The sequence below is a fragment of the Pteropus medius genome, unplaced genomic scaffold (assembly GCF_902729225.1).
Source record: "Pteropus medius unplaced genomic scaffold, Ma_sr-lr_union100, whole genome shotgun sequence".
Classification (NCBI taxonomy): Eukaryota; Metazoa; Chordata; class Mammalia; order Chiroptera; family Pteropodidae; genus Pteropus; species Pteropus medius.
Genome location: NW_024356249.1, coordinates 5,157,732 through 5,180,477, shown reverse-complemented (window position 1 = coordinate 5,180,477; position 22,746 = coordinate 5,157,732). Strand labels below are relative to the sequence as shown.

The 22,746-nt window shown below is 47.7% G+C and overlaps 1 protein-coding gene and 1 long non-coding RNA gene across 2 annotated transcripts in view; one reads left to right on the top strand and one right to left on the bottom strand.

The window, feature by feature from the left end:
* Positions 1 to 3,351: 3,351 nt before the first annotated feature.
* Positions 3,352 to 22,746, bottom strand: part of SLC13A4 (solute carrier family 13 member 4) — a 37,792-nt gene continuing 18,397 nt past the window's right edge. Inside the window, exons 7-17 of the mRNA XM_039860889.1 lie at positions 20,414 to 20,453; positions 19,547 to 19,624; positions 17,625 to 17,809; positions 14,188 to 14,307; positions 13,010 to 13,111; positions 11,518 to 11,619; positions 10,604 to 10,701; positions 10,294 to 10,418; positions 6,975 to 7,136; positions 5,609 to 5,746; positions 3,352 to 3,489 (exon numbers count right to left, since the gene is read on the bottom strand). Of these exons, the coding sequence (XP_039716823.1) occupies positions 3,352 to 3,489; positions 5,609 to 5,746; positions 6,975 to 7,136; positions 10,294 to 10,418; positions 10,604 to 10,701; positions 11,518 to 11,619; positions 13,010 to 13,111; positions 14,188 to 14,307; positions 17,625 to 17,809; positions 19,547 to 19,624; positions 20,414 to 20,453 (1,288 nt within the window). The remainder of the gene's footprint in view (positions 3,490 to 5,608; positions 5,747 to 6,974; positions 7,137 to 10,293; positions 10,419 to 10,603; positions 10,702 to 11,517; positions 11,620 to 13,009; positions 13,112 to 14,187; positions 14,308 to 17,624; positions 17,810 to 19,546; positions 19,625 to 20,413; positions 20,454 to 22,746) is intronic.
* Positions 7,094 to 11,645, top strand: LOC120601183 (uncharacterized). The gene is made up of 2 exons (XR_005652381.1): positions 7,094 to 7,209; positions 10,624 to 11,645. It is a non-coding gene; the product is annotated as an uncharacterized LOC120601183 (long non-coding RNA).

The window sequence follows — 22,746 nt, the reverse complement described above, 5'->3', positions numbered from 1 at the left end:
CCAAAGGGAGAGAAAAACCAAAACCACCTTATTTAAAATCATCAAAAGGGGCTGGATTTGATGTTATTTTATGTATTTTAGTTCCCAATTGAAGTCTTTAGGTTTTTCTTCTGATTTGGTGTTTTATGTGAATAAGGAGTTACGTGCTTTTGATTGAAAGGGACAGCTTTATTTCTTTTTATCTAACTCATTTAATTTTCATTTGTGTGACTATAGATAAAGTGACGACGTGTGGGTTTTCCAGGTGTCTGCGTTCTGGTCCGTGGAGCATAGATTCACACGCACAGTGTTTTCATTGCCGCTAAGCAGTTCGCTCCCTAGACGCTGTGCGGTGTGTGTTTTTCTGCTGAGGCCTCCCGCATTTTAACGCTTTTTCTGTTACTCCTCCTGAAGGAACACTATATACTGTCCTGGAGCAAATGAAGCTTTTCTTCAACTCCCCGTCTTGGACTTTGCACATAACATTTCCATTCCTTACACAGATGAATGAGTTCTTTTTTCCCTACTGACTGTTAGGGCCTAGTGGAAAGGAACAGGGTGGTGAAGGGAAAATATTTTGAGATGTCGCCTGGTCTTAAGAGGGGAGTTTGTGACACAGATTTTCAAATGTTCAGTTTATAACTTTCCTAAATCTGGCTGCAACGTATTTTTTCACAAACCGAAGACCTAATGGACGGCCTGGTTTGCGAGGCACTGGGAAACAGAACAAACAGAAGTGCTTGGGGTTGGCACCGCAGACCCCGCGTCCTGGGCCTGCCTGAACCATTGCCTCTGCGGTCAGTAAGGCCTTCCGAAGATGCGTCATCCACCATACAATTGCACAGGATTGGGACAAGAAAAATGTGCCACGTAAATAGTGCGGGCCGTTGTGCTGCATCCATTCCCTGAGGGCAGCCCCAGGGAGAGCTGCCTGTGGACTCGGGTGGCCTCTGTTTCCTTTGTGAGCTAGTGGTGTGGACATCTTTCCATACCGAGAGTGGTACTATGTTTAGATAAACTTCCTCAATCACGGGCCCTAAACCTGAAGCCAACTACTTTATTTGGTGTCCGACTGAAAAAAAAAACACACACACATCTAGTCTGACACTGAAGGGAAAACTAGCACTTTTTTATTGAAAGGTGGCACTTGAGTCTTTATGCCGTGGAAATGCTATTGTAAAAGGTATGCACCATGCGCTTCACGGGTGACTTAAAGGAACTTCAAAGGCAACTTCGACTAAGCAAATTTGATTGATAATTGAGAATAAGATGCAATTATACTTAGTGTCTTTGCTTCTCAGTGTCATCATCTGTCAAATGACCTCGTATAAGATGATCATTTACAGCTTTTGCATCCATATAGTGCTAGAAGGTAAAAGTCATAATCTATTTGCAGGAGGCATAAGATTACAAAGGGGAGCTGGTATTGTCCTGCATGGAGTGGTTCTGGATGACAAGGGGTTGTTAGTCATGTCTGATGTTTCCTGTCACTGCTATGAGCAGTCTTTTTGGCCTGGGTCTCTGATTTGGGGAGAGAACAGTGCTGTTCTTTAGAACGGCCGCTAGCCCAGACCGCAGTGAGCGCTCTCTCCGAGTTGGCTGCTGGGGTGCATCCGGGGAGCAGCTGGCAGCAGCTGCAGCAGGGAGCTGCACTGCCTTCCCTTTGGGGTCCAGTCGGGTTCTCGAATAGCTAGACAGTGGCCAGTCACTCTAAGTCAGCTCAATTCCAAGTCAGCGTTCCTTTCTCTTCATTTGTTTATACTCCCGAGACCATAACAATGATCTGCGCCTTTGTCTCATCCTCTGACTGAGGGGCTCAGTGTCTCTGTAACGGCTCAGCATCTGACGATTTGGCTGCCCTGACAATAGGAGTAACACTGAGATGCTGGCTCCGATCAAACCAGCTATTTTGTATCTAATACTGATAGTTTATTTGGGCTCTTTAGTTCATCCCTTTTATAAGTGGCCAAATAATTTGACCTAAGGTAATTGACAGGGCAGAAGCATTAATTTTCATGGTTAAACCTGGTCAGTCATGCTGCGGTCAGAGTGTTGACCGTCACAAAAGGAATTTACAATTTACAGATACTTGATAAACTAAGGGAGTGACTTCATTGATAAATTACTGTGAGAAGACAGCACATACTAACAGTAGTAACTTGAAATCAGTTAAAAACAATAACTGCGGGATATTCTTTTCCCATAAGCACGTAACTTGTGGAAATCAGAATTCTGTAATGCCAGGAAACGGCAGGAGTTGGGAGCTATAGTCAGTCATACAGAAAGGACACCTGTAGAGAAAATGGCATGGTTTTCAGGAGGAAAAAGGAGGCCTTGATTTCCAAAGTGATTTTTCTCAAGGGAAACATTTATTGAGCAGTTACAGTTTACTATATTGTATAAGTTGCTGGAGACTTTGAGGGATATAAGACATCTCCTGTCCCCTCAAGGGGCTCTTCTACTTGTAGCAAGAGACTGATGTGTTTAGACCTTTCTGTACTTGTCTTCTCAGGAACAAACTACTCATTACATCCAGAAGAAAGCCAGTCAAATATCACTAATTGCGCTGTGGTCTTAATTATAGCTTTGGCCTCCTTAATAAGATAGGCATGAAATTTTTTCTTTCTCCCAGCACTTAACCGACACCATGGTATTGATGGCTCATGATGAGTGTAGAGAGAGATGCTAATCGCAACGTCTTCTTTCTCTACTTCCTTTTCCTCTGACAGAGAGAACAGCACCAGCCTTTCCAAAAGGGGAACACCTATTTCTTTATAGGAATTTGGTGCCAAGGTAAAGAGAAGCCACTGAAGAGAAATACTTAAAAGGGAATCCAAGTAGCGATAAAAGAGAACTGATTGCCACAAACTGCCTTTTCGTGGCGAGAACTTAGGATAGAAACACTTAAGAGAAAGGAGCTAATGTGAGGTCTCAAGTTCTGGGTAAGATTTTCCTCCCAAAGAGAAGATATCACTGGTTTCACTGTCTGTGCATAGGTAGGATAAGTTGGCTTTCTCCTTCAACTCCTAAAAAGGGATTAAAAAATTGAGAATGACACCTAGTGAGGCTGGGAGGTTTGTGCGGCTTAGCCTGTGAGGGGCAACCGAGACAAATTTTCTTCTCTTCCTGTCTTCAGAAGACAGGAGAGACTAGGTAGAAGGAAGTGAGAAAGCGTTAGGTTTTCTTGAGATATGGCGCTAAGGAAGGGGGGCCAAGCCTGTGTTTGGTTGTCGGAAGCCTCCCGCACCTCACTTGAGGTGGTAGATAGCGGATCTTCTGCTGGGGTTCGGTGCTCCTGTTGGTTTTCCTGGCCCATAGGTCAGGTTCTGCTGGGCGCTGGCAGCTCCTTTGGTTGGCCGTTTGCCCACTGTGTTAGGCCTGGTCGGTGATGTTACTGACCTTAGCCCAGGCTGGGAAAGTGTCCAAGTGGAAGAGGCTAACTCCCCATGTATTGATGGCCACCATCACTATCACCAGGCCAATGATATTGACCCCCAGGCCAGCTTTCACCTGCAGGACACAAACCAGCACAGCCTAGTCACTCAGGAGGCAGTAGCGCAGATCCCAGAGCATTCCCCACCGAGCCCCGCCTCCCCCAAGCCTTGTGGTGATGTGATCACAGCCCACCTGCTTGGCCCTGATTTGTTTCGGTCTCTGCTTGGAGTGTTCTCGTGCTGCCTAGGGTGGCACAGGACTGTGGAAGGGCAGGGAGGACTTGGGGTTGCAGCGGGCCCTTAAAATCCTCTCTACTCAAAGCACCCCCACTGTCTGCAGAGGCCTAGTAGGTATGGCCTCAGGGCACCAGAGATGTGAATAAGTCACACTGAAGAAGGATCCTGCATAGGGAAGCGCAGTTGAGCAAAATGACCTGGGTCTCTAAGGCAGGGCCTTCTCAGCGCCTTTAGTGTGCTGACACATAAGGGGCTCGCGGGAGGGGCTGTAGTCTGAAGCCTTTGCCACCATACTCCCTCCCCTTTTACTTTCCCTTCAAGAAACAGCTCATGGAAGTCGTGTGTCTTGGGTTTGTCTGGGGAAATAGGTCAGCTGCCTCTGCTCAGCCCTTGCCTGGGAAGGTGACACAGGCGTGCTAGCTTTGCTGCTTTATTCTGAGGGAATGTCACCTCATTGAGTCTGACCCCTTCCATTTCTGCCTCGACATGGACACTCTCAGGTGGCAGGGGAGGGACGTGAGGGATGATGGCAGAGCCAGGTGGGAAAATGTACCGCGAGGATAGCTGGCACCGTGCCAGGGTGCACCCAAGCATAGTGTGTGGAGCCGGGACAAGTTCACTGCTGGCATTAAGCTGGGAACGTTGCAAGGGAAAATGAATGCTAGGAAATTGTTCCAAGCAGATGACTAGGCGTGTCCCCTCTCTGCTTTGTGGCCTACGCCCAGGACCTGTTAACCACCTGGCCCCGGGCCTTTTGGCATGGAGAAGCACCCGTGTCCCCTAGCAGGCGAGTGGTGGCAGCTTCTAAAAGAGCTGAAAGGGACCATGTAGAGCACTTAGTCGGATCCTCCTCATTTAGCAGGTAAGGAAATTGAGGTCTCAAGTCAGGCCCAAGCTGGGGGTAGAACCCAGGACTGGCTCACTTCTTGTCATCTGGTGCCTTTGCAAATTACCACCTCGATCGTTTGCTTCCAGGGTAGGAGGCTGGGGGTGAATGGTGGGGGCACACAGAGGATGCAGGGGTACAGGAGAATTGGAGCAGGGCTCAATATGACCGAGAGTTGTTGTTCAGTAAGTAGAGGGGAGGGGTGGCCCTGAAGAATTACAGATGACCTAGGAGGGCAGTGTGAACAGTAGAAAGGCTCTGACTCTACCAGCTTGTAGCTCTTTCCTCCATGTGATACTTAGTGGGCTGCTGAGAACGAGTTTGGACTCTAGTGAAACATTTTTTGAGACCCTCAGCGAGGGCGAACGGGCCGTTTCAGACCGTCAGGTCCCAGTAATTTATATCTTTTTTTTCACCCTTCCCCAGCCCCCATCAGCCCTGGATATTAAGAAGCATAGCAGTGAGTATAGGTTGAGGAGTGGAAGGTGGATATGCCCAACACGAAAATCAGCAGCACAACGTCTCTTCGAAGCCATCTTTTGTGAGCCCAGGTGAAAACTAAGAAATGAGCTGTGGACGCTGCATTTTGCCATTGTTGCTTTTAGGAATTTCTCGCTTGGGGGAAGAGTTCAACGGAAGGATCCTGTTCTCACAAAATACCTTTTACTTTAGGTCTGTTTGCACGGTTTCTCCTACTTCGCCTTTTAGGAATCAACCAGCAGCTTTTTGAATGAATGTCCCCACTGGTCCAATGAGGAAACTGAAGCAAAGACTGCAAGCTCATGCCTTCTGGAACTGGGCCACGTCCTGCCTCTGTCCCAGCTCTCTCTGTCCATGTCCCCACTTTCTCCCAGATAAGGGTGGGGAGAGCACATTATTATACTATTCTTGATGTTTATGGACCACCCCAAACCTTTTTACTAGTACCATTCTTTCTGCCACACTAGATTGAGTGTTGACAAGTCCAGGGACAACCGCTACAAAATAATAAACTTTAGGAGAAGGCTGTGGAGCCAGTCGCCCTGTCCTCCTGGCAGCTGGGCCTGGTGGAAAGAGGACGCCTGTGACTCACCATGTCTTTGATCTGGCAGTGCCCGTAACTGAAGACGATGGCGTTGGGGGGATTGCCCACAGGCAGCATCACTGCAAAGGAGATGCACATGGTGACTGGGATCAGGGTGTAGAGTGGGTTAATGTGCAGCGTTTCGGACTAGAAGAAGAGAGAATCCACAGAAACAGTGTTGACGTTAGACTTGTTTCCTGTCTTTACTATCACAAACGTGCTTTAAACGATGGCTGGGTGTTGGCTAACCTTGGCTGGACGCCTCGTGCTAGGGACAGATAAAGCACTGCCCTCAAGGGCGTCAGTGCTGGCCAGGCCAGATGCCCCCGTGCTACCCACTCCCATGGAAACGTGGGCTCGGAGTTACGCCTCAGAGGCTTGTTTTATCTTCATTTCTAAGGAAGTGCTCTTTAAATGTTACTCCTTCGCTGAGAAATTTTTTCTTCAAACACAGATCTCATGAATGAGCTGCTTTGATTGCAGTAGAGATCCGTCATCCTTGGGGTACAGAACTAATGGGCTTTTTTTTTTTCTAGGTAAAGTACCTGTTATATGAATTCCATGGGTTCAAACCCAGGGGCTGGCCCTTGATGCTGCCCAGTTTTAACTGAGTGTGCTCCATGCTCACACTAACGAGATGATGGGAGGAAGGGCTCAGAGGGAGGCATCCGAACAGCGAGCGGAGAGAGTGGCTGGGGAGTTTGGGGCTAGAAAGAGCAGGAGCATGTCGTTTTGGTGGGGACAGGGAAGAGCCTTCGTTTCGTAGGTTCCACCTCACAGAATGGTCGGACGCAGCGTGGTGTCCGGGGCCTTACCTCTGGGGCTGCTTAGCCAGGCTCAGAACTGGCAGCCGCTTCCCTCCCCTATTCCATTACTAACACTGTTGTGAGGTCGCGGGATGAGGCTGGCCTTGCTCCCCGTTCTCAGAACCTTCTGGACGTCGAAATTGGGTGGAGGTGATAGCGGTTAGAGCTGAGGTCTTGGCCACTGAGGCTGAGTCTGCTTCTTCCTGGGAGCATTTTGCCTTCATTTTCTATCATTATTTCTCTGGCCCTTATCTCAGGAGTGCAAGGCCGATGATGATTGTGGGGAACCGGACTCCTAGGGTTTTAAGGTTATTTTCTTCATTCTTGTTTCCTTGCAGGGCTGCCTCTAAACGCCTTTTTAGGGAAAGGTTTTCTAGAACCCTTGCTATGGCTTCTTTATCTGTTTACTTACCAGTCGCTATTTGAAAAACTTAATTTTTTCAAACTATGGTTTGAACACCAGTTTGCCGTGAAAATGACGAGGGGAGAGTAGAGCCGCGGCCGCTGCTCCCCACCACTGCAGACCCCTGGGGCAGCCCGTCTGGACGTCGGGAGCCTGCTCTACTCACCAGGCTGCACAGGATGGGCAGGAAGATGGTGATGGTGGCTGGGTTGCTCACAAACTCTGTGACAATGGACACCAGGATGCATGCCAGCAGGGTGACAGCCCACGGCGGCAGGCTGCTCAGGGACAACATCTGGTGCCCAATCCAGGTGGAGAGGCCAGAGCTCTGCAGGCCAGGGGGAAACAGTGAGAAGAAAGGAGGAGAAGCACGTTCCCAGTGGAACTCTGAGAGCCAGCAGGTCAGGGGCGCTGGGGGCTGGGAGGAACCCCAGGAGCCATCTAAATGTCTCCCTATTTCCTGGTGGACGCAGCCCAGCGGCATGCTTGATTTTTGTGACGAGATCATTTTTCTAGCCCAGAAAATTGTTTTTTATGATTGTATAACATTCAGTCTTAGGGTTTCCTGGTCAGTCGCTGTCACGGGGAATGGCGACCCACCTACCCTAATGGCCACGGGCCTTCCTAGCACTGCTGTGACGGCTCGGCAGGGGTTAAAGATCTTTGGGGTGGTCAGCTCCTCAACTTCATTCTTTACTCCTACAGCCTCTGACACACTCTTTATGCATCCGATCAACAGTGCCCTATACACAGGCTGCCAAGTGTAATCCTTAACTCTGCTTTTAAAATCCATTTCTTTTATCGCCTGAGAGAGGGGAAAAAACGTTCAACATCTTAGGATAGTAACCTTTCCTATTTTTCAGTGGGCAGGACTGAACATTAGAAATTTTGCATGAGGAATGAAGGAGAGGGGATTATACATCTGTTTCCAGCCAGTGGGGAAGGTGCCTCCTCTCTGCCCTGTAAGACAGTCATTCACCACATTTCAGGTTCGCATCCCATCAGGGCCGACATCAGGGCTGCGACCTGCCAGTGCTTTTTGATGACACGAGATAATGAAGGCGTATTGCCGCTCTTAAACATTTTCCATTAGCGACATTTATACGCATCTACGCCAATGAATGAATATTCCCACTTAAAATAATTCATTGGGTTGGAAGCTGTTCATCTGCCAATAGTGAGGGTTCTCCCCCTCCCCTAAAAAATCAAAGTCACCATTTAGTTTTTGTACTACAAATTCCCAGGTTGCCATATGCAACCTCCTTCCTTCCCTCGCTCCTTCCTTCGTCTCTCTTCCATAGTCGACATGCTCTGATTTTCTTCTCTACCCTAGAGACTGCAAATGCAATAAAGGGCAATAAAGGGCATGAAGCGAGGTGAGACAGTTTATGATTCCTCAGGCTGTCAGTCCTGTTCACGCTTTACTATGAAAGACAGCCTCGCCACTTCGTCAGCAGCTACTTTTTCTCCAAATTCCTCAAAAGCTCATCTGATCACAGCACCTTGGCCACCTCGTGACAACCTCATAGGCAACTGATGGCCAAGGGCCTTCAGAATTCTCTCTGCCGTAGCCACTTTTACCTTCAAGCACTTTTTTTTTTTTTCAACTAACTGAGAGTTGCAAATCCAATATGTGGAGACTACATCCCTTAATGGTTGGTACAGAGCCTTGAGGCCTACAGGAACTCTGTAATTGTTATCTCTTGTAACACATTAAACCGTGGTCCCCGGACAAAGACTGGGGAGGGAAAGCTGTTAGCTGAGTGGAAATATTACATTTTTGAAAGAAATGGAGTTCTATTATCATGTTACCCAAATAGCACTTGTAAGTAAAGTGAAATAATTTAATGGCAATAATTTTCCAGAAGAACTATTTTATACTATAATTTGAGGTAAATTGATAAATTAGACTGCAAAGTTAGAAAAAGAACACAAAAAAGGAAGTCTTACTTTTTTAAACACTTGGTGTAGAAACATTTTACGCTGGATTTTCCTCACTGCGGTCAAGACTGAAATTATTTCATACCCAGTGGGAATCACATATATCGTACCTGAATTATATTATTAGAATTAGTACAGCAAGGGTCCTGCAGAAATATCAACTGTACTATCTGCCATACATGCACCATTTTGGTTTAAAAGAAAAAAATCTTGCCAGGCTAGGCTTAGAGGCCAAAACTAACAACTGAAATTCAATAAAGGTAAATATAATATCTTGAACTTGGAATTAGAAAGATTGACAGCACATATTCAGGACTGGTTGAAGGTCTTGAGGCTTAATAGTGACTAACAATTAAAAGAATGAAGGGTTTTAGTTGCCTGCAGTTGCATCATAAATGTTGACATGAGTACCAGTGAAGCCTTGAAAAGCTTCCATAAAAATCCAAGATGGAGCTTGGATCAGAGAGGAGAGATGAGGCTTGGGTAATTTAACTGATCTACTCTGACCACCTCTGGACCACGTGTGAATAAGGCCAAGGGCAAGTAGTGAGTCCTGAGGGGAGAACCAGTGTGGTAAGGGGACACTGCTTCTGTGAGGAATGGCTAAAGGGACTAAGGAGTTTCGGTCGGGAAAAAAATCTAAGGGGATTAATAACTTTTTTAATTTTAATAATTATTACCTAGGAGAGTTTTCCAAAGAATAGGGGCAGAACTGTAAGACACAGAAGACCTGAGCTAAGAGTAGGGAACAACTATTCTTTGTTCCTCGCTCAAGGAGTGTCCTGTCACTGGAGGCGTTCGAGCCAGGGGTGTCACGTTGGGTAGAAGATGAGACTTGATGTCCTCCAAGGTTCCTTCCAAGTGTAGAACTGTGACATTATTAACAATGCAGATACGTCAACCCACAGTGAATGGGTAGTCAGCAGTGAGCCGAGGTTGGAATGGGTTAATGCATACAGAGTGGAGGGAGAAACCTGATTCGTTCTTAAGATCCTTTTCTACTGCAGAAAGGGTTAGCATTTCGGGAAGCTGAACTATTTCCCACTAGCTCCCTTTAAAAGATCTCATCCCAGATTCTCCCAATCAAGAAATCAGGGCGCATTTCCATCAGCTATAATGTACATTCTCCAAAGGGGCTCAGGACGTGCACATGGACTGACTGAGGGACAATTTGTTGTGTGTCACTTGGGGCATCTCTGGGCCCTGACAGGCACATCTATCAGGCAAATCCATAGATGGAGATGGCTACAAAATCCAAATAACCTAGTTTTTGGCAGCGTGGGCCCATCAGTGAGGTATGAATGCCGTGTGCCATGACTATTGCACAGTTGATGTGTAACTCGGTCCTCAGTAGCAGTAGCTTAGGTGCTCAGGGAGGACATGATGTCTGTTCCTGGCTGACTGCTCCCCTTCCCAGTGACTTTGGTGGACACTCCCCTCTCCTTCAGCTCCTTTGAATCTTCCTGCTCAGAACCGTAATGATTCCACTAGGTAAAGTACCTGGAAAACTATTTGGCCCAATGAGAACAGAATTCAAGGGTTACCTTGCTGCCCGAAGCCAGAGCATAGCCTCCTCCCACCAGAATGACAATCTCCCAGGGCATGGTCTTCTGGAAGTCCTTCCACGTGATGATGGGCTCCGTCCCCAGCGAGGGCTCCCGGTCCTCCCCTGGGTCACAGGTAGACAGGGAGGTAGAGCCAGATGAACCATAATGGGAATGATCTGTAGAGTAGGGGCTGAGCTGCTATTTGGGGCAGAATCAGAGGGCCTTGGTCAGGTGCCTTCTGAAAATTCTGACTCGGGTATCACGTGACTAGAGCCAGCCCCAGCATCTCCCCTTGTACCCCTCTCACCATCCTTCTTTTTCCCAAAGCAAGGCTTCTTTGCTGGAATCAGGAAGAGGAGGAAGCCGAGGAAGACGGAGACGGTGGCATCGGTGCGGTAGCCTTTCCTAGCAAGAGAGAAGCAGGCTGGAGGAGGTGGGCAGGAGGCCCCAGGGTAGCGCTGCGTCTCGGCATGGTCTGAACCCGAGGCCTGCCTGTAGGACCTAGTCAAGAGGGGGCATCAGTCTGCGCCTTGCCCGTTTTGCCATGCCATCCAGTGGTGGATTTAATGGGCAATGGTTATAGTCCAAAGGCGGGGCCTGGCTAGGGAAAATGACTTGGTGTGAATTTATGGGCCCATTGACTGGGATGAGTCCCAGGAGGAGTGATGAGGAGTTGGCTTAGGTGAAGGAGACTGGAAAAGGGTGGGTCCTCTTTCCTGCGAGGTTCACACCTCCACGTGTGTCTTTTCTCAGACTAGAAGCTGTGCTGGCAGAGCCAGAGGCCTGTGGCCCTGGCCCTCGGGAAGATGCGGGGGAGGGGTGTGGCCAGAGCCGTGTTTGCCTCTTCCCCCACAGGCCTCAGCCACTGCATGGCCATGGTCTCTCTACAGTTGATAATTTACTTTAGGGACATTTTCTCCTTTAACTCTCACAACAACGAGATAGCTGAGGTCAAAAGATCTTAAGTGACAAGACCAAGGTCACACAGCTGCATAAGTGGTGGCGCTGGATCCCAACCCCTGACCTGGACTCCAAAGACTGTATTTTCTTCTTGACTGTATCCTGCAGCTTCCTGAAAAAGAGGAGGCTTCCACAAGAACAAAGTGATGTCCTGGCTTCATGTCTGTCCCTGACAGTCTAGGAGGGGACACCATTGAAAACTGCCGGAGAAGTTTCCAGGACGAGGTTGTTTGTTCTTGAGGAGGAGACGAAATCACTTACTTTTCAAAGAACGAGTCCCAGCCGGGAACGAAGCCAGGCTCCCGCGTGAACCACAGCACTGTCATCAGGATGAAGAAAAATCCGGTCACCATTTCAGGGTAGCTATAAAATAAAACAGACCTGCTCCAGGAACTGCAAACGTTGTTAGCTTTTTCACTTGCTTTGGGATGCTCCTCTATTCAGAGCTTCAGTACCGGAGGCATAAAATGCAGTTACTGCTTAAACACTCTCAACGGCCAGCAGTAAAGTGAAAAAACGAGACCGTGTCAGAAAATGTTAAAACCATGTTTGCTAGAGACACTTCGGTGGGAAGGAAAGGTAACATCACACATTTATGAAATAATTTAAAATACAGCCTGCAAAGAGAGTGCAGTAAAATGGGCCCCTCTAACACTGCCGGTGGAGGTAGAAATTGCGACAGCTTTTTTAAAGCAATTTGACAGTAGATCTCAGGATCCTTAACTTCGATCATTCCTTTTATCTAAGGAAATAACCAGAAACACACATAGAACCATTACCTATTAAAAAACTAAACAGTAAAAAGATGAAACAACCTACATATCCAATAATATTCCACGACATCGAATACAGTTCAGCGTGCGTAAAAATGAGATGCAGCTAATAATTATGTTGCTATAGCAGAGTTAATTACCTGGGATCCTAATGACAGTCTAATGCTAACTGAAAAAAGGCAAGATATGAAACTCTTCAGTATGGATTGAATTCTACCAAAAATACATATACATATTATATAATACATATAATTTTGCAACGAAAAAAGCATGGAACAGTAGTACATCATGTTAACAGCTAACACCAGGATGCTAGGAACACAAGTCGATTTTTCTTTTATATTTTCCTGTATTTTCTAAGCGTTCCACAATGAACATGTATTCCTTTTGTAAATTAAAGTTTAAAAAAATACAGCTTTAACCTGAATCCTTTTACACACGTCTGCCAATTGCCAGAAAAGGAAGAACAGCCCAAAACAAGACGCTGGGTCACTACAGGAAAGCTGACAGAAATAGCCGAGAGTTAGCGAGTGAATTCTCGGACCCTCTGTCTTCGAATCTATTTGATGCTGCCTGATGCTCTCAATACAGTACAAAGTCCCCAGCTCCCTAGGAGTGGCCACTGGACCTGTGGTGGCTCACTCTGAGCGCTGTGGGGAGTCCTGACTTTAGAGAGTTCAGCCAACAGGGTGGCTGCTGCACTGTCTTGCATTGTTCCTTGTCTGGCTGCCCCATCTATGACTCTCCACGCCCCCCATGCCACCGCAATGCCTTGGACTCAGAATATAGGGAAGAGAAAGGGCGGCCACCTAGAATCTGAGGCAGATTTTGGCACTAAATAGCATCTCTAAATGCCTGGGGTCGTGGTTGTGGGAAATTCCTCCAGCTCAAGGGACCATGGAGAACAAGGCTGCTTCTGTGCTTGCTTTCCCTGCCACGCTCTCTCTCCCGAAGGGAGAAGGCGAGTGGCTGAGTCTTACCTGATGGCTCCCAGCTTTTCATATTCCTCTCGGATCCTCTTCTCTGACAACTCTTCCCTTTTGGTCTTATTCTTCTTGCTCAGAGAGCAGGTCTCTTTAAAACTGAGAAGGGAGAATGAGCAAAACGAAAGAAGAAACACACTTCTGAGGCCCAGAGGAGATCGAGTATTAAGCAAATACTAAACTACTGGCTTGTCTGATCATTTCTCTCTGCTCACATGCTCTGCCCCTCCAACCCCACCTATCACACGACTTATTTGCCAGGTACACTGCCTCTCATCAGCCTTCTCCCCTGGCCTTTTGGGTTATCCATCTAGTCTATCAATGTGAAGTTATGATCTTATGGATTTATGCAGGTGTCTTTATGTGGGGTTGTTTCTACATACTTGTCTTTTACATAATAGAGAATGTGACGTGGCCTATGTGTGTAGATGTTTATATATTTGTGTGTTGCACACACGTGTGTGTTGATCTGTCTAGAGACAAGGCTTTTCTGGGGTGAAGTGCATCTTGGTTTTCTATTTGTGACACTGGAGGTATAGAAATATTCAGCAATCATTGATTTGACGACAGTCTCTGAGTAAGAAATAAGTCAGTTCAGGGGACACTCCTTGACCATTGGGAGCATCGGATTCCATAGACAAGTAGCAAAGACTCATTATGCATCTTCCCCTTAGGAGCCTGAAGCTGATTACATCTGGATATTACTGGTTGTAAAGAAAAGGTTTGTTTCGCTAAGCAGATTAATATTAGAAATAATATTGCAAGGGGAATGCCAACTTGTTATTTTGAGGAAAGTGAGCACATTCCATACAAATGCTCATTTTATAAAATTAAGCTTAAGGCAACTTCTATTTGGAATCATATTTCTTTAGAAGTTATTTGAAGTTACTCTCTATGCTCTGAGCAAAGAAACTACATGGAACACTCTGAAGAGTGTTCTTTTAGACTTTTTATAAATCAGACATTTCTTCTAACCAATTGGTTGGAATTAAGGACAGTTCATTGTCGAGCTCGGAGTGAAGCGTAGAGCTCCTGGACGTTTAGAGCATCCAGGACAGATGGTGCCTGACTCGCCACCCAGTCCCCTGTGTTCCCCTAGGGGTGCCCTCCAGGGCTTGTGCAGTGACCTTGGATGAGGAGAGCCTCTGCCTCGCTGGCAGGGCCCTGGGACTCACTTGCAGCCCAGGAACAACCAGTGCATCCAAAACCAGCTGACCACCAGCATGATGAGGGAGATAGGAAAGCTGAAGAGGAACCAGGTGCCAAAGTTGACCACTTCTGCAGCTGGATACTGACTGTAGGGAAAAGAACCAGGGCAGTGAATAGAAAAGGTGGATTTCCATGTGGCAGAAGCTAAATGCTCCTTAAGAAGACACGTAGCAGAGCTAAGGTAGAGATGATAACAATATGGTAAAACATTATCTAGAACACACTTATTTGACGGTTGCAACTGTACAGTGTCCAGCAACGATTATGAAGTAAGCTAAAAAAGGAACCTAGACAACCAAAATTAATGTCACTGAAGTGTATATATTTTGCACTTGGGAGAATCATTCGGAAGTGGTTTGCTCTTAATTTATGTAAAGATTCTGATAAGTTTATTCATCTGGTTTTCAAGACAAGAGGATGGAGAGGGCAGTCTGGTGTACTTTGTTTATAAAGTCACAGAAGGAATGTGGGTTTTGATGGGGGGCGTGGTGAGGCATCAGTTCTAGAGAACTTCGGAATCTGGGGCCTCATGAAGGTTTCTGGTGTTAACTGTGCCCACAGGAGAACCAAGACGTGGAAACTCCAGATCTTGTATCGACATCCTCTGCTGTCTTAAGGGGCTAGGGAGGTTGCCCAGAGGACTCCTCATTCATCATCGGGCAGAGCTGTGGCCCTCAGCCCAGGTCATATTTCCTGGGGAGCAAGGATGGACCATGTGTGAGCCATGACTATAGCCAAGACAGTGTCTGCGTTTCTTTACCCTTGGGCCCTTCTTGGGGGCTGAGCATAGAGCCCGTCAAAGGTGGGAAGAGACTGTGCCCCTCTTTTCGTGGTAGGAACTGCATGGAAAAAGAGCGAGGGGCCAAGAAGAGCAGGCTCCCCCACAGAGAATGCAATGGAAGCACAGGATATAAGAGTGTTTAATCTCTGTCATCACAGGGACGTCCACTCTTTTGCATTATGGCCTGGTCATGAACTCACTAACATTTATGTGCCTCTTGGAGAAGTTAACAATAGCTTGTGCCCTCCGTAAAGGCCAGGGTGGGTCACTGATAGTGGGTATTGGGAAGAAGGGCTTTTGGAACTAGAAGGATGTCCAAGGACAGAAATCATTCAGTGACTCATTGTGGACTGCCTGGGCTACCAAGCATAAAGTCTGTTGCATCATCTCTACGTAGAAACCCAGGCCTTGCTCCAGGACCCAGGAAAAGGAATGGACTTTCATAATAGATTAAATAGACTTTCGTGACTAAACGCAAGGGCCTAATACCATTTATAGCATCTCTAAAAGTGAGAATATATGTGTGTGTGTGTGTGTGTGTGTACTCATATATATGTATGTATATCTATAGTAACAGAATATATACATGTAGTATAACAGCTAATTTATAGATTTTTGAATATCAAAAATGAACTCTCGGGGTGGTCTGTTCAGCAATGCCAAGAAAAACAGCATGGTGGCACTTTGAGACCAGTGGGGACCCATGGAGCCCACCTTCCTTTCATAGAATCCCTGTTGTCCAGGTAAGCTACAATTATGGCTAAATGTACCACTGACCACCCAAGAGGTAGACTGAGAGACTATGAATTAGCCCAACCACAAAATGAAGCAGAAGTTAAAGAGCTGAAACTCCGAGCCCGCACAGAGTTATGGGGGGTGAAGAGTTTATGAAGCTCGGATGTTGGGGAGTTAGGTCTTAAACTTTCATTGATCTTTCCTCCTCCTTCCCCTCTTCCTCCTTTTTTCCTTCCTTCTTATCTTTCCTGCTAAAATGAAAGCTGTGTTTCTCCTCTTGTCCATGACCGATTTCTTCCCTTTGCACTGGATCCCATCCCTGCTTGTTTTCTCAGTGACGTCGTCGCTCTACCAGATCGTCCCCGTCAGCAGGTAAATGTCTTCCATCTCAAAACCACCTACTTCACTCTCCCTTTATTATCATCCCATGTCTCTCTTCCCTTCACAGCCAGTTCTCCATTTCCTCCATCTTATTCTTCAATCCACTGAAATTTGGCTTCTTTTCCAATCGCTCGACCAAACTGTTCTTGCCTAGGTCACCAGTAACCTCTATGTCACCAGTAACCTCTATGTCATCTAATCGAATGGATACAGTTTAGTCCTTATTTTGCTTGATCATTCAATCAACTTTAAACGATATGGACCATTCTTTCCTTCTTGAAAACTTTCTTCCCTTGGGTAGAAGGACGCCAGATTTTCCTCTTTCCTGTCTGATATCATTTTATTCTTTTCTAGTCTACTTTAACTGCTCAAGCTTAATATTTATGCCCCCTGCTCTACTTTATGCGTTCTCCTTGAGTCATCTCCTTCATTCTATGGCTTCAGTTTTCATATCCATACCACCAGGACGGACTACCGGCTCGTTTGTGGAGCCCAGTACAAAATGCAAATGTGGGGTCCCTTGTTCCAAAATTATTAAGAATTTCAAGTTGGCGAAGGCAAGCGTGGAGCCCTTCTGAGCAAGGTGTTACAAGTGACCGTGTGACCGCACACTGGTTATGGGTCCATGAAGGCGGCTCTGCAGGCCACTGCAGATCTGTGCCAAAGTCTCTAAATCTATGCCTTCAGCCTGAAAATTTCTCTTGTGCTTTGGATCTGTCTCCTAAGTGGATACATCAATCTCTAATCTTTCCCCTCATTTAGGTCAAGGGCAACTCCGTTCCCCAGTTGCTGAAGCCACAAGCCTGACAATCAGACTTGGCTTTTCCCTCTTTCAGGTTTTCTCATCCTACCGCGGCCCGTCAAGTCTACCTCTGAACGTCTCTCGAATCCGACCATTTCTCCTGCCCACTGCCACTGTTGTCCAGGTCACCATCGGCTTTCTCGGGGGCGTCTGCAGCAGCATCCGAATTTGTCTTCCTGCTGCCTGTCTTCTCCTTTCCAATCTATGCTCCGCTTTCGAAATCCAAAATGAGTTTTCAAAATAATAAATCTGATCACCTCACTCTCTGCCTCACATTCTTTAAAGATTTTTCACAGCCTTTCGGTTGCAGTCCAAGTCCTTTAGACGCCTGCGGTCTGCCTGTCCACCTCCCTGGCTTCCTTTCGCCCTCTCTCGTTTTCTTTTATGGGCTCTGCTCTTGCTCCGAGCCCCCTGCACACCATTTTGTCTGGAACATCTCCCTTCATCGAGTCTACTTCAGCTCATGCTTCAGGTCTCTATTTCGCCATTGCGTTTAGACAGGGCGACCTCCCCCAGTGGGGTTTTCCCAGGAGAAGCCCGCCCTTCTCAAGTCACATTTAACTGTAATGGCTTGACTGTCTCTTTTCCCTCTTGGAACAGAAGCTGTTCTAGTCCTGTTTTCTGCTGTATCCTTAGCACTTAGTCCCACTCCTGACCCGTAGTGGGCGGTTAGGAAATATTTGTTGACCAAGCGGATTGCTTACTTGTTGAAGTGTTCCAAGAAAATGAGGCTGGTGGAGGTGCCAATGATGGTGGTCAGGCCCCCGATGGTCGCGGCATAGGATATGCTCAGGGACAGGCACTTGCAGATCATTTGGTCGTGCTGGGACTTGTACTTTCTGTGGAGTTCCTGGTTCCTGGGGCCGGAGGTCAGGACCAGTGGCTTTTCCTGCCAAAGGAAAATCAGTGAATCTATCCGACCCAGCTTGGGTTGTCTGGCACATAAGGCACGGAAAATGGGCACCGTGGTGCAGTGGGCAGGCTTTGAACTTGGGTGTCAGGGAGACATATCCCCATGCCAATTCTATTATTTCCCAACTCAGGGAGACCCTCCAAATTGCACTTTCTTCTCCTGTGAAAAGGGGAAAATCCTATTTTCTCTGCCAGATGGTTGTGAAGGGTAGATGAAGTAATATGTATGTATGTATGTGTGTATGTATGTACGTATGTATGTATGTTTGTTACTTCACTTAGAACACTTCTTGGTAGTTCATGAATAATAAGCTATTATTATTTTTGTCGTTAATATTAACAGCATGTTCTGTCTTTTACTTGAACTCCAGTAGAACTGGTTGCTCTCCATTTCGTGTCAGAATAATAAATCGAAAAATGGTTGTTCTATGTGGAGTTAGAGTGACTGTCTCGATTGGGAGATAACTAAAAAAATAAGCCTTGCATTACAGAAGGACTCTAGCTTTCTTTAGGCAGAGGGTCCAAGAGTGTCTCTCTCCTTCCTTACGTCCTCACCTGCTTCTCCTTTCTGCTTACTGGTTTTTCCCCCCTCTTTCCCCCTCCTGCTTGCATAAAAGCCTCAGCCTTGCTGTGGTCCTCTCAGGCCCTGCTTGGTCAGAAGTTGCCGACCCCTGGTCGCAAGTATAGAGTGAAGAAGCAAGTGTCCTTGTGCCCCACAGGCCCGGCCGCCCCTCATCGAGTCTTCATGAGACTAGGAGTGGCTGTTGGCGAGCCAGGTCATAGGACAACCACGGGGAAGAGGCCACTTTACGATATTTCTCGAAGCCCTTAGCCGTCTTCCTAGGAGGGCCCGGGTAGGTCTGGATCCTTCCAAACCTCCCTGAGGGATTCATTAATTATCAGAGCTGGAAGAGACCTCAGAGATTCTCTCGTCCAATGTGTCCACGATCCTGTCTTCTAATGAAATCTTACACAGCCCTCCAATATATAAAACGTAAATGTAGCATTTCATTGGCATATATCTATTTTATAACTGAAGTATACATGCGTGGTCAGGGAGACTTGGATTTGAATCAGGGTGCTCCCCGTGTTGGCGCGAGGCCTTGGGTGCATGGTTTCACCTCTCTGCCTCATTTGCAAAAGGGGGTTCAAAATTGCTGCCTCATTGAGACAAAATGCTTAGCATAGTTCTTGGTACATAATAAGTGTTTAATAAGTGGTGACATTTATGATAATGGTGGATGTTAAGTAACTGAGATCATTTTGATGAACACAAAAATTTGAATCAAGTGATGGCTGCAATTTGATACCAGCTTCAACATCTGTTTTACTTCTGTATTTTGATTCAGTGGTTCAGTACCAGGAAAAGTCTATTCTCACAGCAAAGCAATTGCTTTAAAATCTCAGGATCTTCAAATAAAATATTTGCAGTGTTCCTGAAGTACCTTTGAGGAATAGTTTAGACACCTCTGATCTAGACCAACCCTCAGCTTTCATACTTGGAGGAACTGGGGCTCAGACGGTAGAATGACTTGCCAAGTCAACAGCAAGTTTGTTTTATCTCCATGGCACAGGAGGGCCAGACACTGATGTGGATATGAGGGCCTGGCGATGGCTCACTAGCCTGGAGCCCTCACGACTTTGAGGCCAGTGCCCCTTGGGAAGTTCAGGCATTTCATGTAGGAAACAGGGCCAGGAGGGACAGTCTAGTTACCTGGGGTGGGTGCTGCTTCCTGCCCTGGTGGTTTGCAGTTTTGACGGGGTTGGTGACTGTATGCGCACCATTCAGGCTCTGTGGGGACAAAGACCATCACACTGTCAGGACGAGGACATGGGGTGGCCTGGGGAGCACTGCCTAGTCATGCCAGGGGTGCCCCCCCACTCAGCACTGTGAGAACTGAAGACTAGAACCTGCGCTCCATCTCACAAGTTCCCATCCGGGCTGGGGTCAAACACCCCATTTGAAGAAGCTTTTAAAACTTGGCAGAGTATGGCTCTGTCTTCAGAGGAGAGCTTGGCTTTCTGGAACTTCATTAACTAATGAAGAATCCTTCATTTTTCTTTAACACGAAATGAAAAAAATAAATAAATAAATAAAGTTGCACCACAAGAAAGCCCAGAATCTGGACTGATCAAAGTCCATCCATTTGGATAGATGTGAGATGTCAAAGCAGCTTTGGGGGAGGGGGTGGCCAAGTAGCCATGTGCAGGTAAACTTGCCTTTCTCCTATAAATATGTCTCTTTTTGTAATCAGATTTTTGTAAATGGAATCCCCCACCTCCCCCCAAAGAAATCCTAAGGATGAATCTGGCCCTTTAAAATCTGGACGGCTGAGTACTAGATTTCCATGAAAAAAAGGTCAACTTTAGATGGCCGAGCCCAGTACTCCGGGCTGCGTTTGGAGCTGTGCCGGCCCTCGCCAGGAGCCCGTCCAGGCTCGGGTGAGAGAGAGCACCTCTCTCCCCTCACGTCCGTGGAGGCCACGCAGTTCTAGGACAAGCTGTCAGGCATCTCTGTCCCTGAGTTATCTCGAGGGGCTTTCAAGTATCTCAAAGCACAGAGGAAAACCGAAGGCCATACCTTGTTCTGCATCAGAGAAGTGAAGTCTGTCGTCGAGGTGCTGGAATGAAGTGAAGGAAGTGGGAATCAACAGTGACCAGATCGCACGAGATGGGAATTCTGCCCGCACAGCCGTGACTGGTTTAAGTGACCCCTCTGGACCCCGGTTTCCTAGGCTACAGAGAAGGCTACTTCACTCTAGCCTTCCTCGTCTTCCAGAGATGCTGCCAGGATTGGTGGGGACAGAGCATTTCCTTTGAAGCAGAAGTGACACCCCTAATGACAGCTAACACGGAGCGCTTAGTAGGCACCGAACACTCAAACGTGGACTTTAATCTCCACGATCTGGTTAATTCTAACAGATCCATGGTGCAGGTACCACCACCTGCATTTGCAGAGCAGGAGACTAGGCAGAGAGAGGGCACGAACGTCCTGCGGGCAGTGGGGTGCTACGCGGTGGTGCCAGGTAGGAACCCGTCTCTGTCTGCCCGGGGAGGCATGGCCCCTGCCGCGTGCTCACCGGCTGACTCTGGCGGTCTTTATCTAGGAAGAGAAACTTGCGACATGCTTATCTGAGGTGAAGGAGCAGGAAGGGCCCAGACTCCGCATGGTGAAAGGCAAGTGAGAACAAGAAGATGGGAAAGAATTTCTACTCAGCACCTGCCCCTCGCAGGTGGCGGTCACCTGTGCTGCTGAGTCTCTCCCACACCTGTCGGTCCCCAAGCTTTGCCCGGAGTAGAGAGGGAGGTGAGAATTTGACTTTCAGTGCTGCCTACAAACTGAATGCTAAATAGATGTTTCTGGTTCGTCTTAGTTCTGAGGACAGTAGGTGCTATAAGCTCACCACTGTGGAGACAACGAGACGTGCGGGTCCCACATGCGGGACTGGGGGCCCTGTGGCCATCACTCATCCCTGTGGCCATCACTCATCCCAGGCACCAGGGAAGGAGAAGGGGCTGAGAGGTTCAGAGGGAAGCATTCTTTGGAGAGAGTCAGCCTGTGAGGAACAGTGTGGGATGCTTCCCGTCCGTCCTTCGCACACTGGGTGAGGATGGCAGGCAAGGAACCCCTCGGGCCGCATGGAAGGGGCTGGCCGAGAGAGAAGGCTGCGTCCTCACGCAGCCAGCCGCCCTGGCACCACCAGCAGGCTCCGCTGCGAGAGTTCGAGGGACAACTTGAGCTTTTTTCTGGAGTGTGGGGCACATATTTTTGTCCGGCAATGAACAAAGGCAGGAGGCCAGGGGGTGCCGCTGGAGAGGCCAGAGTGAGGAGACCCCGTGCCACGGGAGCGGCCCACGGAGGGGAGCTGGGCCGCAGCCATCTTGAAAGGGCCCTGCTGCCCCAGAGCAGAGGCGGCTCCTGGAAGAAGGGGGTGTGGGGGGAGCCGCCAGAGCACAGAACCCAGGACGGGGCGTGAGTGTCGTCCAGAGCGCCTCACCGCTGTCGGTCCAGGCTGTGCAGAGGTGGCCTCAAGGGACACTCAGCTACAACGCCTCCAGCCCAGACCCTTTGGCCCCTTTATCTTTCCTGCATCCTACAGCCTCTGCCCTCACCCCGGAGAAGTCGGAGCCGCAGAGCGAGTGGGGAAAGGAGAGGGAGGTGGAGGAAGAGAGAAGAGTTGGTTCTTCCCCACTCGCTTTTACCTCTTACTCTGCAGACCTGGGCTGAAGCGGGGGGGCGGGTGTGAGCATGAGAGAAAGTGGGGGAAGCGTTGGATGAGCGATGGAAGTTTTCACAGGGGTCTGGACCAGACCGCTGACTATCTGAAAATGAGATCGTTCTGAAATCTGGCAGGAACCAGAAGAGTTTCGGGATTTGCCCGAGTTATCGTCAAGGGTCAGGGAGGGAAACGCAACATGCCCTGGTGGAAGTCAGTGGTGGGTGGGAGGCAGACAAAGCTGTATCCTGATGACACCCTTCTGCGTGAATCCCAGTGCATGTGCTGGTTTCACTCGATGTGAGGCCTCCATTGTTTTAAGGAAAAGAGCAAATCGAAAAACTGAGCTCTAGTACAAATCCAACTTTGAAAGTATGATACTCATCACGAAATACCTTGAAAACTACATTTTGCTGTCGAACCTCCCAAAGCAATGGGCTGTTACTGGGTTACTCGCATGAGTGTTCGAGGCTCCATTTCTCCTTTTCTAGATGCTGCTTTTCATCATCAAATAAATGGCTCTCATCCACCGTCCTCTAATCCCCTGTCACCTAATTTTTCTTTGCCATATCTAACAAGACCAAATCTAATATCTATAAAACTTTGTGATTCTCTAAGAATCTCCAGTGCCATCTATCATGTGAGTATCTTTCCATTAATAGATTAAACGTATTTTTCTAAGTGGGACATCGATTCA